General features: G+C 45.7%; 1 protein-coding gene across 4 annotated transcripts in view; it reads left to right on the top strand.

Moving 5' to 3' along the window:
* CNPY1 (canopy FGF signaling regulator 1) overlaps window positions 1–14,480 on the top strand; it is a 402,515-nt gene that overhangs the window by 256,433 nt on the left and 131,602 nt on the right. For all 4 annotated transcript variants that reach the window (XM_069211139.1, XM_069211142.1, XM_069211140.1 and 1 more), the window contains one exon: window positions 13,271–13,386. In XM_069211139.1, coding sequence (XP_069067240.1) covers window positions 13,271–13,386 — 116 coding nt within the window. The remainder of the gene's footprint in view (window positions 1–13,270; window positions 13,387–14,480) is intronic.

Below are 14,480 nucleotides of genomic sequence, written 5' to 3'. Positions count from 1 at the left end.
CACCACCTGTTCCTTCATGGAACCTAAATGTTGTCTTAACTAGACTTATGGGTCCACCTTTTGAACCCATGCACTCCTGCGAAATACAGTTCCTAACATGGAAGGTTGCATTTCTCATCGCCATTACCTCTCTAAGAAGAGTAAGCGAGATTCAGGCGTTTACAATACAGGAACCTTTTATACAACTACACATAAATAAGGTCGTCCTAAGGACTAATCCTAAATTTCTACCAAAAGTAATTTCACTGTTCCATCTAAATCAAACAGTGGAACTTCCAGTGTTCTTCCCACAGCCAGATTCCGTAGCTGAGAGGGCACTACATACTTTAGATGTCAAAAGAGCATTAATGTATTACATTGACAGAACAAAGAGCATCAGGAAAACTAAACAGCTATTTATTGCATTCCAAAAACCTCATGCAGGAAACCCAATATCAAAACAAGGTATAGCCAGATGGATAGTTAAATGCATCCAAATCTGCTACCTTAAAGCTAAACGACAACTGCCCATTACACCAAGGGCACACTCAACCAGAAAGAAAGGTGCTACCATGGTCTTTCTAGGAAACATCCCAATGCAAGAAATATGTAAGGCAGCCACATGGTCTACGCCTCACACATTCACCAAGCACTACTGTGTAGACGTGTTATCCGCACAACAAGCCACAGTAGGTCAAGCCGTATTAAGAACATTGTTTCACACTACTCCCACTCCTACAGGCTGAGCCACCGCTTTGGGGAGATAACTGCTTACTAGTCTATGCAAAACATGCGTATCTACAGCGACAGATGCCATTGAACTGAAAATGTCACTTACCCAGTGTACATCTGTTCGTGGCATCAGTCGCTGTAGATTCGCATGTGCCCACCCACCTCCCCGGGAGCCTTCGGAAGGTACCTTCAACTATTTGTATATATATTATTTTAACCTTAAATAGGTACATACTTAGTCACTCCATTGCATGGGCACTATTACTACAATACAACTCCTACCTCACCCTCTGCGGGGAAAAACAATCGAAGATGGAGTCGACGCCCATGCGCAATGGAGACAAAAGGAGGAGTCACTCGGTCCCGTGACTCGAAAGACTTCTTCGAAGAAAAACAACTTGTAACACTCCGACCCAACACCAGATGGCGAGCTATGCAAAACATGCAAATCTACAGCGACTGATGCCACGAACAGATGTACACTGGGTAAGTGACATTTTCATTATTAACCTTTCATTGTTAAAGGATTTGCAGTGGTTGCTACTGGTGGGGGGGATGGTGGGTGGCGGGGGGATGCCTCTCTGCCATAGCGGAGGAACCTCCACTGGTGTGTTTGTAGTTTATGGGAGACCAGAATAATTAATTACATAGGTCTTATAAAGTGCGGTATTCTCAGATGAAATTGAAAGCTTGGACAAAGAATATCTATATTTAATTCTGTCCTTCTCTCTCGTGTTTTTTTTGTACTTCTGCTAGACATGCTCTAACCAATGAATGATTAATGTATAATCATCTATGTGTATTTTGGACAACCTCTGGGCAAAAAAAGAAAACAAAATAGAAAAACAATTGGTGTTTGCAGCCAGTTTCATGGGGCACATGACTAGGTGTAGTTGGCGGTTTGTATTCCTTCTAGACAGCCACATAAAAGGGGGACTGGGTGTTGGTAGGATGGGCCACCCTGACAGGTGGGAGGGGTGGAGCTGTGCACAGCTCCACTTGCACTTCAAAGAAACTGTCCCAATCCACACACAAAGAACTTTACCCAAGCCTTTTGTGCATCCAGGCATCCTGGAACCAGGGAGGCTGAAAACTCCAGCACCATGTGTGAGGGGAAAACTCTAGAAGTTTTTCCACTTCAAAGCTATAAAATTAGGACCCTCAGACCCACTCTTAAGCTCACGTCTTGACCTGTGGAGGACTCTCACAGGACTGCCCTGCTGCTTGTGGCCTACTGTGTACTTAAAAGGACTACCCTGCTGCACTAAGGGGATTTCCCTGCTGCCGGAAGCCTGCCATGTGCCCTCAGAGGACTGTCCACTGTCTGAGACCTGCATTTCTACATGAACCCATGACTTCCAGAGTGATTCCAAGGGCTAGTTAGTTAGCCACCTGATTAGAGCCTCAGGGACAGAAAAGGTTCCAACCATTTTCAACCCACGCCTCGACTCAGCCTGAGTGAGTCTCGACCCTCCAAGTTTTGTCCCTACACTCCTTGACCCTTGGGACTGGTGTTAAAGGTGCCCAGATAGCCCATATCCAAAATTGGAGACTTGGAAAATGTTCAGCCTAAAATGCTCTGAAGGCCAAGAGGAGACTGTGGCCTACCTGCTTGTCGATTCTCCGACCCCCACCCAACCCAAATGCATTGCTGGTCAGCCTGAGTTTGTGGTAGGTCCCGCTATGTTTTTCTCCACAGCAGCAAATACTGTTCAGTGGCTCCCTGCAGAAAGGTTATCCGACCTTGTGGAGCCCTCTTTGGCTGCACACTGCACTGCAGCTTTATCCATCCTGCCGCATATTTTCAACTTCCAAGAAACAGACAAAGTTCGAACATAAAAATCTACTCTGTGACTTGCTCCAGCAGCTCCCCAATGACCACTGCCTTCCCCGCTGAACTTTACCTGCTCAGATATTTTTCTACAAGAATTCTTATAGGTCCAAAAGTAAGCAGAGACCGGGCGCAATCCACTTTGTGTCTCCGAACCGCACTTCATCATGGTCGGCCATCACTTTTGACTTTGTCTCAGTCTCTCATAAATAGATGTCCTGCGGTTGTTGCTTTAATCTTTTAGGCACTATTTCTCTCCTTAAAGTTTAATAATTCATAACCCTGGTTTTCCTGATTAGATTTTTGACGTTTTGGTGTCAAATAATGTATTAAATGTTTCTGTTTTTCGAAATTGGTGTGGGATTTTTCTTTTGTTGTGTTTTCACTTTATTACTATTTGTGTGCTGCATAAATATTTTACAAATTGCTTCTAAGTTAAGCCTGGCTGCTTTTGTGCCAGCCAGCCAGCCAGAGAATTAAGCACAGGTTAATTTAGTGACATTTTGTGGGTCACCCTGACAAGGATTGTGGCTGTTGCTTGAGTAGCCCTGCATCCCCTAACCAGCAACACAATTTATCACACTATTTATTTATTTCCAGTGGAAATGGGCATTCTCACGTTGTTCCCAAAGTATAAGACCTCTGGATAATTTTGACACTACCTTTTGCGCTACAGGTTTCTGCTTTAATTTCCAAGTGCACTGACCACCATTGAAGAGTAAATAAAGTTCTGCCCGCCGAAACATGGTTTTGGTTTGGAAACAAGTGGATCCTGTCTGGATAATGTCAGCTCTCTTAATTTCAGCTTGCTGCAATTCCTTCTTAAACAGCTTCTAGTGATTCAATATCCTGTGTCCTTCATGATTCTGAATGCCTTTTTTTTACTGTCACACCAGGTTTCTTATAAAAGATGTTTACGGGCTGGCTACCACAGCTAATACCAAGTTTAACTTCTTACTGCCTTACGTATACATTTATTCAATTGAAGGTACACACTTTCACTGACGTTTTCCCCCTCCTATACACTTCTCTTTTTTTTTTTTTTTTTTAAACAACTTTATTTTTGCATTTTAACACATCATAAAACAAATAGCTGTGCATCACCCATATTGCCACAGGAGGATAGTACATTTATGCTTCAACAGAAACCGAGCAGTGTCCACATGTATCATGACAATAGTATATGGCATATTCATACCAGCACAGTGGTTGGATAAAGAAAAAGAACGCTTAAAGTCTGCTCAGTCGGGTTAAGATGGAAATACAAAAAAGTGTCTGGAGTCCATAGCTAAAAAAAACATTCCCATCCAGCTACTGGGTGTTTTCAGGAATGGGCAATGTCTGTAAATAATCTCTCAAGGGACACCATATGACTTTTGGGCAGGAAGTGGGGTGTTGCAGGTTAGCATACAGTTCGCTATTCATGTCACAATTAATGAGACAACGGATCCATGCATCCACATTGGGTGGGTGTTTGCAACCCCAGTGTAGTGCAATTTCTCACTTTGCTAGAAGTAAAGCAATTGCAGTATATTGGCGTGTGGATTTTGAGACATTTTTAACATAGCCCTTTAGGGCAAGTAGTTGTAAAGGGAAGGGTCAAGCGTGGCTTGAGTCATCAGCGTCAGTCTGGTGAATATTTCTCTCCAGTATGGACACCTTAGGACAGGCCCATGTCGTGTGGGCAGAGTCTCAGCTCTCCGTGCTGCATTTGGGGCAGCTCAATAGTCGAGTGGAATCAAAGGGGGCAAGCATGGCAGCGCAAGATTTTTAAATGTAGTAGGTTGTGGCGATGGTTACAGGAAGCAAGGCGTGTTTGCATGCAACAAGCAGCCCACTTTATGTCTGAAATAGGATCCTCCAGATCATTTTCCCATGCTAGTCTAAGTTTAGAGTCCTGTGCTGGTAAGAGTTGCAGGCATGTGTGATATAGTTGAGAAATGAGCCGGCCTTCCTCCGAGGCGTTAACCACTAATGTCAATAGAGTGAATTCGGGTGGGGGACAGTGGATAAGAGGGGATCTGGGCCTTAAGTGCACTTTGAAGTCTCTGAAGTACAAAGTACTTCATGATGGGGCATCCTTGAAGCTTGGGTCTCTAGTGTGAGAGAAGACATGCCCATGCGGAAAGAGATCCCCAAAAGTGGTTAAAGCGTGTGCCGACAATGTACGTTGTATCAACCGTTCCTGGGTTATGGGAAGCAATGGGTTGTTTGCCAAGAGTAATGCTGAGCAGTAGAGTGTTTGGCCATTTATAGCCTCCTCCAGACTCAGCATGTCATGGACAATGTCTGTAAATCATTCGGGTGTAATGGGATGTCTGCCGCTAGGAGTGCCTGTAGTGGAGTCGGAGCTGCAAGATCAGCTTCAGACTTGGAGTAAGGTATAGGGGCATCCCGGTGGTACCAGTGCCTGGCATATTGACACTGTACAGCCAGATAATAGAGATAGAAGTGTGGCACTACAAACTCTCCACTTTCATAAGGGAATACAAGGGTAGCTCACCCGATTCGAGGATATTTCCCCGCCCTCACCAGCCGTGTCAGTATGCTTTGTGAGGATGGAAAAAACTAGTTGATGAAGAGTATGGGAATGTTCTGAAATAGGTATAAAAAAATGGGGGAGCACTACTGTTTTAATAATCCCAATGCGTCCTGCCATGGACAGTGAAAGGCAGCTCTATCAGTCAACCTGTGTTTTTATCCCCTGCTGGGTCGTAATTTAGACTTATAACTAGCTCCTTATTTCATTGTGAATGCCTAAGTAACAAAATGAGTCCTCACTCCACTTCAGTGGGGAGACGCATGTTATCTAAGAGGTCACAGCAGTAAAGGGGGACAGTTCCAATTTATTCCAATTAATATGGAGGCCTGACAGGGCTCCACACCCGATTAATTCCCTGAGTATTGGTGCTATGTTTTCCATTGGGTGTCATATAAACAGTAGTATTATCCTCATAGAGGGAGATTAGGAGTGGGCCAGGTTTAAACTGCAATCCTCTGTGAAGATGTTTAACCTGTAGATGATGTGCTAGAGGATCCATAGCTAATGTGAAGAGTTTGGGGGTTAGGAGGCAGCCCTGTCTCGTTCCTCGTGTGATCGAGGAGGGGGCTGAAAGCATCCTGTGCACTCTAATCAGTGCTGTTGGAAATGAGTATAGAAGTGAGACTAAAGCTGAGAAGTTGTGGGTGAACCCCATTTTATTGAGTACGGCATGGAAGAATGGCCTCTCAAGGGAATCAAAGGCCTTTTGCGTGTCAAGTGGAGCTAAAACGGTAGGCACTGTATGGAAGATCATGTTAAGGACTGCAAAGACAGTACAAAGGTTCAGAGACTTGGAGCGATGTGGAACAAAACTCAGTTGTGCCAGGGAAATGATTTGATCCATCGGAAGAGTGAGTTGACAGTAGTTTGGCTAGGATCTTATTATCAAAGTTCAATAACGATGGTGGCTGATCGGAGTTACAATAGTGAGGGTCCTTGCCCGGTTTCATTAGTAGTGTAACCACCGCTTCACGAAGCATGGGTGGCAGTGTGCCACATTTCAGGGCTTCCAAATAAAGTGCAAGGAGGCGTGATCCAGGAGGTGTTTGTAGGCCCTATAAAAGATGCCTGTGAAGCCATGTAGGCCAGGGTCCTTAGAGCTGTCCATGGAGTCAATCTCTTGAACGATCTCTTCAGTAGTGAAGGGTTCTCTAAGAAACTGTTATTGGGCAGTGGTACCCCACCGAGGCAATTTCGACAAGGTGTGTGATGCGGTCAGTCCTGTTGTTATCTAGGGGCATAGTGTGTAGGTCTGTGTAGGAATCCCGACAAGGGTGTGTCCCTGTTACTCTTCCTCTCCATAGCAGCGGGCCCTGGCATATTTCCCCAGATAGTGGGATACACGCTCAGCAGCTTTATGGAACTCTGCTGTCAATTTGGCTTGGCGGGGTAGTGTATGGCCACATCTTGTCGTGCATCGGTAAGGTCGAGTTTGGTGAGTTCCGACTCAATAAGAGCCATGGTTTTGTGAAAATCTTGGACTATGCCAGCATGCTTAGAAAAGCACACACCTCTAATAGATGCCTTAAAGGCTTCCTATAAGGTGGCTTTTGACTGTACTGAGTTTATGTTGAGATCAAAGTATTCATTGACAGCCGATCACAACTCAGTGCGAAAGAGGTCATCTTGTAGTGCCATATTTGGGAATCGCCATTGGCACTCTACTCTACGAGCAGTAGGGACATGCAGTGTCATCACCACAGGAGAGGGGTCGGAAAGGGTTCTCAGAAGGTGGGTGACCATGGCGAGCCACTGTGCAATTATAGTTGAGAGAAACCAGTAATCTATTTAGGTCCAAGTATCATGTGTTGCAGAGTAGAAGGTATAGGGGGGTGTTGTGGGGTGTAACAGGCGCCATGAATCGTGTAGGGTATGAGTGTTGCAGATATCGCGGAGTATCTGCAAGGACCTAGGTTTGCCTAGAGGGTGATATGCAGTGGAATCTAATGTCTGATTCAGGCGCATATTGAAATCCTCTCCCAGTGTAATATGATCAGCGTCCACGCAGTCAATCAATGTATGGAGTGTACGAAAAAGATTTGGCTCGTTTACATTGGGAGCGTATACATTAACAATTAAAAGGCGATGTCTGGTCATTTAGCCTGCTATTAATAAGTTTCGCCCTCCTGCCTCTGTTTGAACATCCTAACGCTGAAAAGGTGACCGCTTATGTATCAGTGTGGCTACACCTCATGAGTATGTGCTGTAATTGGAATAGATGCAATGTGGACCCCAATAACTGGCAAATGTATGGGACAGTATAGGTGGTAAATCACCCTCCTGAAGGAAGGCAATGTTGATTTTGTGTCGTCGTAGATACTGCAGCACCTGTTTACCTTTGCAGGGACTGCTGAGGCCCCAGATGTTCCAGGACATGAGATTGGCATCAGTGGCTAGGCGTACTTTTGTGTGTGGGCACAGCTCATGTGAATAATCAATATATGATGGATCGGACAGAGTTTGGAAACATAATGGTGCATCGTTGTAGGAAGTTGGCTCTGTATGTACTATTTCAAAGTGAGAAATAGTATGCACAGAGTCCAAGGGCTCCCCTTAGAGGTAAGATAGTGGCAAAAAGAGATAATTCTAATGCTCTATTTTGTGGTAGTGTGGTCGAGCAGTAGGCTTATCAGAGGGTAGTGTTAAGCATTTGTTGTACACACACAGGCAATAAATGAGGAACACACACTCAAAGACAATTCCAGGCCAATAGGTTTTTATATAGAAAAATATATTTTCTTAGTTTATTTTAAGAACCACAGGTTCACGATTTACAAACAATACTTTAAATGAAAGATATTTCACTCAGGTATCTTAGGGACTTTGAATCATCACAATAGCATGTACAGTTTTGGCAAAAATGGCAATAAGCTATTTTAAAAATGGACACAGTGCAAAAAACAACAGTTCCTGGGGGAGGTAAGTATTTGTTAGTTTCACACTTAAGTAAAGCACTTACAGGGTTCAAAGTTGGGTCCAAGGTAGCCCACCGTTGGGGGTTCAAGGCAACCCCAAAGTTACCACACCAGCAGCTCAGGGCCGTTCAGGTGAGGTCAAAGTGGTGCCCAAAACACATAGGCTTCAATGGAAATAGGGGTGCCCTGGTTCCAGTCTGCCGGCAGGTAAGTACCTGCGACTTCGGAGGGCAGACCAGGGGGGTTTTGTAGGGCACAGGGGGGGGGGACACAAGCAGGCACAGAAAGTACACCTTCAGTGGCACAGGGGTGGCCGGGTGCAGAGTGCCGTAGCATTTAATGGGAGACCCGGGGGTCTCTTCAGCGATGCAGGCAAAGGGGGGGCTCCTCTGGGTAGCCACCACCTGGGCTAGGAAGAGGGCCGCGTGGGGGTCGCTCCTGCACTGGAGTTCGGATCCTTCAGGTCCTGGATGCTGCGGGTGCAGTGTGTTTCCCAGGCGTCGGGTTCTTTGAAGCAGGAAGTAGCGGTCAGGGGGAGCCTCTGGATTCCCCCTGCAGGCGTCGCTGTGGGGACTCAGGGGGGGCAACTCTGGCTACTCACGGGCTCGCAGTCCCCGGGGAGTCCTCCCTGTAGAGTTAGTTTTCCACAGGTCGAGCCGGGGGCGTCGGGTGCAGAGTGGAAAGTCTCACGCTTCTGGTGGAAAACGGTCTTTAAAAATTGCTTCTTTGTTGCAAAGGTGCAGTCTTTGTGGAACAGGGCCGCTGTCCTCCGGAGTTTCTTGGTCCTTTTAGATGCAGTGTAGTCCTCTGAGGCTTCAGAGGTCGCTGGACCCTGGGGGATGCGTCGCTGTTGCAGTTTCTCTTGAAGTGGTGAGACAGGCCGGTAGGGCTGGGGCCAAAGCAGTTGGTGTCTCCGTCTTCTCTGCAGGGCTTCAGGTCAGCAGTCCTTCTTCGTCTTCAGGTTGCAGGAATCTATCTTCCTTGATTCTGGGAGCCTCTAAATACTCAATTTAGGGGTGTGTTTAGGTCTGGGAGGATAGTAGCCAATGGCTACTAGCCCTGAGGGTGGCTACACCCTCTTTGTGCCTCCTCCCGGTGGGGAGGGGGTCACATCCCTAATCCTGTTGGGGGAATCCTCCATCTGCAAGATGGAGGATTACTAAAAGTCAGGGTCACCTCAGTTCAGGACACCTTAGGGGTTGTCCTGACTGGCCAGTGACCCCTCCTTGTTTTTCTCATAATCTCCTCCGGCCTTGCCGCCAAAAGTGGGGGCAGTGGCCGGAGGGGCGGGCATCTCCACTAGCTGGGATGCCCTGTGGCGCTGTAACAAAGGGGGTGAGCCTTTGAGGCTCACCGCCAGGTGTTACAGTTCCTGCAGGGGGAGGTGAGAAGCACCTCTACCCAGTACAGGCTTTGTTCCTGGCCACAGAGTGACAAAGGCACTCTCCCCATGTGGCCAGCAACATGTCTGGTGTGTGGCAGGCTGGTAAAACTAGTCAGCCCACACTGCAAGTCGGGTATGTTTTCAGGGGGCATCTCTAAGATGCCCTCTGGGTGTATTTCACAATAAAATGTACACTGGCATCAGTGTGCATTTATTGTGCTGAGAAGTTTGATACCAAACTTCACAGTTTTCAGTGTAGCCATTATGGTGCTGTGGAGTTCGTGTTTGACAGACTCCCAGACCATATACCCTTATGGCTACCCTGCACTTACAATGTCTAAGGTTTTGCTTAGACACTGTAGGGGCATAGTGCTCATGCACCTATGCCCTCACCTGTGGTATAATGCACCCTGCCCTAGGGCTGTAAGGCCTGCTAGAGGGGTGACTTATCTATGCCATAGGCAGTGTGAGGTTGGCATGGCACCCTGAGGGGAGTGCCATGTCGACTTAGTCATTTTCTCCCCATCAGCACACACAAGCTGGCAAGCAGTGTGCATGTGCTGAGTGAGGGGTCCCCAGGGTGGCATAAGACATGCTGCAGCCCTTAGAGACTTTCCCTGGCCTAAGGGCCCTTGGTATCGGGGGTACCAGTTACAAGGGACATTCCTGGATGCCAGGGTGTGCCAATTGTGGAGACAAAGGTACAGGTTAGGGAAAGAACACTGGTGCTGGGGCCTGGTTAGCAGGCCTCAGCACACTTTCAAATCATAACTTGGCATCAGCAAAGGCAAAAAGTCAGAGGGTAACCATGCCAAGGAGGCATTTCCTTACAGTCGTGAAAAACAAAATAAAAACAAGTCTATAACAAGACGTCCCACCTCACACCTAGCAGTAAGGTGAATCCCCATGGCAACAGCACAACACAAAACATATACCCTTGTAACGTAACTGCGGTTTAAACCAGTGAGAGGTGGCAACACCACGCCGGTTGGCTCTGATATTGTATATATCAGAATAGGAGGAATTGGGAATAGAATGGGCCTTTACACAAGTCGCAACTAGAAAGTGGGTGCTCAGTTATAACTGGTTGCGATGAGTAGAGTAAAATTAGAGGTGGTCTGATGAATATAGGGCGGCAATTCGCCCGGTATGTAGTATTTAGTGCTGGTAATAAGTTCATCCTGTCTAGAATAGGGCCATGCTAGCGGCAACCGGGGACTCCGGGAGCACCTGTCTGTTGTTGTTACACTCCGGAGAGACTCTCTTTACAGTACTCTCCCTCCAAAACGTGAGCACATCTGTTGGGGTATCAAAAAACTAGCCTTCCCTTCCACATCCACTTGAAGGCGTATAAAAATTCATATTTGAGACCCAGTTTGCCCAAAGCAATTTTAGCTTTGTTGAATTTACGTCTTGCATCTTGGACTGCAATAAAAATAAAAAGTCCAGAAATAGGGAGATTGTGGAATCTTGATACTGGAACAGACCCAGTTCACATGCCCCTTAGAAGAGCCACATTTCGATCCTTAAAAATGAGAAGTTATGTGATAATAGGCCCGTGGTGCTGTTCCAGGCACAAGGCGGGAGTCCAAGGATCTGTGTATACGCTCAACTACAAAAGTCAAAGTGAAGTTCTGTCTACCCAATAGGTCAAAGAGCAGGCGTTCAACAAAGAGATCCAGGTGACCAGTGTCCGTGGTCTCCACTATTCTTAGAATACAGATATTAGTACGTCTCCCTCTTGCTTCTAAAGCCTCGTTTTTAATGGCTATTGTTTTCAGTAGGGTCTCCAAATGCGTTCTTCAGCGCCCATCAGGCTGGTGTCATTTCAGTCAAGGTGGTCGTTCATAAAGTCTAGCCGGGTAGTGATAGAGTCAAACTGCTCATCAGTGGCATGGAATCCCGTCTCCAATTCATCCATAATGGTCTCCAGGCCTAAAGGTGGGTCAGGTGCTGGCCCCTTGGCCGCAGCTCCCTCCTTGTTGGATGTAGTTTCAGATCCTACAGTGGTCTTCAATTTCTCGAATGGGAGTTTCTTCTGTTTAGGGTTGTTCTGACCCATGGCAGTAATGGGCAGCCATAGTTTGCACCCATTGTCCAGCAGGGGATATGTTGGTCAGGTCTTGTGGTTACAGCGATTGTGATGAAGAAGGGGCCCCAATACAGATAACGATTGAAGAGGGGGCTATGTAGCACTGCTGCGTGTAGCAGTAAACTCACAGATCACAATCCAGGGAGCTGATGTTGAGCAGGCCAATTTGCCCTTATAGTAGAATAATCTCAAGGTGTATACAGGTGCTGTTTGTGATATCGGTCCCCTCCTCCAGGGAGTTACAAAGAAGGCAATGTCAATGAGCTGTAGGGAGAAGTGACATTGAAATAGGGCCCTTTTGTGATGATGGATATTGTGGACAGCTGTCTCCAGTGCCATGATGAGGGTAGTGTGTACACAGAAAAGCAGCCGATTGGCCATGCTAGGAGGCCTGAGACATGTGGGCCACAATGTCAGGAGGGTCAAGATTAAAGGCCTTCACCCCAGCCGTGCCACCACAGCTATCCCTGGCCTGTCTCGGGCTGCTGAGCAGGCCCTTCCAGCAGGCCCCAAGACACCCGTGGTGCATGCATGTCGGAGGGTTCTCTCCCTCCTCTCCAGCAGCATGCAACCCCAAGGATTGAGGTGGGCTGCTACACAGGCCGCACTGCGCAACCCCATACAGTGCCTCAAGCCTACACAGGGACCCTGTCCATCGGCGCTTCTGATACACGTGGCGGTTGCCTATTGCAAGCCCTCCTCCCTCTGTAGTAGGGCTTCAGGCGTGGTGAGTTGTGGCCCCCAAGGACTGCAGGCGATCAAGGAGGGCTCCTCCGCATATATGACTGCCAGTCAGCGCGTGCAAGGGTCCATCCGTGCCAGGATTATGGTAGTCATGTCAGAGCTTCAGCACCGTGTGGTCATCTTGGTCGCTGTTGTTGCCACGCCGCTTGCTGTACACTTCTTGATTCCCCCTCAGGCCTGTATCAACACTTTTGTGATAAATCCTCCATTTTAGAATATCACAAGTAGGAGCTCCCCCTTTCCTGTGTTGGCTTCCACACAGTGGAATGATCTTTCACTGGACTGTAGATTCATTTTATCCACAACATTTTTTTCTGCTCACACTAAAGATTAGTCTGTTTTATGAGCATGTTTAGTCCAGTAACAGATGTCTTCTCTTTCTTTTCCGAATGCATAGAAACCATGTGGTGATTTTTGGCGCTTTACCAAAAATGCATCATACATTTTGTAGATTTATGTGCATGCTCTGAGGTTTCCAAATGAATGAGGACATTTTACAAAAATCGTAGGCGTAACCTTATAACTCATTGATGTGGTCTTTTCTGTGTGAATTTATGTCAAAGTCCCTGTATTTCGTTTCATTGGGATTAACCACGAATTCAGGCTCGGCTATAGTAATGGTTTACATTCTTCAGTCTACAACTGTTCAGAGGTGTTACAGCAACAGTGGAAGTAAAATCATGCATGGAGGTGTGTAAACATGACTGTGCAATTACGTTTACTGTGAAAAGGCCTGCAGTTGGTTTTCTTCCTTAGGCATCTCCATTCAGACTGAACTTGAAGTGTAGGTTTTACCACTACTCATAACGTGGTATCATAGTACTAAATTACTCTAGTTTATAGTTTTGTCTTTATGTAAAAATAACATTTCGGAAACTTTCCAACTGTGTCGTCAGCATACAAAGTATACAGCTTTATAGTTAACGTAGATTTCTTTGTTACATGTGTGCTGTACTATTGCTTCACTCATTCATCTCTAATATAGTACTAGAAGTCCAGTGTTATATTTAGTCTAAACTTTGACATTAATGGCGTGCTGTTTTCACCTTAGCTTGCAGGGCGCTGGTAGATGAACTTCAACATGAACTGAGTAAAGTAAACCCAAAGAAGACGGTAGAAGTAGGGTCGTTTCGAATAAGCCCCGATGGGACACAGGAAAGGAATAAGGTAAGGATAATGTCATGACGGTGCTATAGTTTGCTGAAATTAGCTTTTATCATACTGGATAACCGGCATAATCATACCGTTTTTTCCTCATTTTTATTCAATTGCGAAGTGTAAGAAATTGAACCTTAAAATAACATGAATTGTTTTATGTATTTATTGTAGTATAATATAATGATGTACTTACTACCAGTGTGTTTCTGGTGATTGGTGCATTTTTAATCTGTGTTTTTGTTCCCGCTACAATAGAATTGGTTACCAAACCTTAACAAAATTCAGCTAGGGCTTAGCATTAAAGATAGCTGGTTGTCGTAAAAATGATCCTCTCTTGGGCCCTTACTTTATTCCTCTGGTGTTTGAACATTCCCAGTACTTTATTAGCGGGTACTCATTATAGTCGGAGGAATCCGTATTCTACACATCGCAGTTGTTTGTAAAAGGTAGCTTAAAGAATCTTGATTATCTGCCTGATGTCGTGCAGAATAACTCACCAGTTTCTTCTTTCCATCCAGCCCCTGCATTGCCCTGGTTAAGATTCAAGCTTTCTTTAAGACTAGGACATTTTATTGCTACATCTGAGCTATTGCAAGCCATTCATATTCTTCACTTTTCTTTATCTTTATGTGCTTGATCAAAGAGTTAAGAAGTTCGCCTATAGTGATGAATCACAAAATAATGATCTTGGAGCTTGGAAAAGACCGCTTGTATATGATATTGATATTAAACGATTGACTCTTTTGGCCGTTGGTTGAGTTGTGGTTGTACGGCTTGCAGGCAGTTGTTGTGTAGCCAACAAAGCTATGTAGCATTCTCATTTTCTTGACACATGTTTTTTCTGGGTGCTGTACATCACTACCTATTCAAGAAGACATGCACAAAGGTTTAAAAAGCTAGTGCATGCAAATTGTGCATTTTTTTTTTTAAATCCAAATAAGGGCTGCATTGTTAAGCATTGACTTTCACTACCCAAGCTGTTGGCATATAAAATCATAGGTCTTTTTTAAAATCGAAAGTAACATGGAAAATAAGTTTGCGATTAGTTGGTCCTAAGAAACTAGGACTGACATTGTCGAACAATGTGTACGGTATTGCGTGTA

The sequence above is a fragment of the Pleurodeles waltl genome, chromosome 10 (assembly GCF_031143425.1).
Source record: "Pleurodeles waltl isolate 20211129_DDA chromosome 10, aPleWal1.hap1.20221129, whole genome shotgun sequence".
Classification (NCBI taxonomy): domain Eukaryota; kingdom Metazoa; phylum Chordata; class Amphibia; order Caudata; family Salamandridae; genus Pleurodeles; species Pleurodeles waltl.
This window is presented reverse-complemented; position numbering and strand designations above follow the sequence as displayed.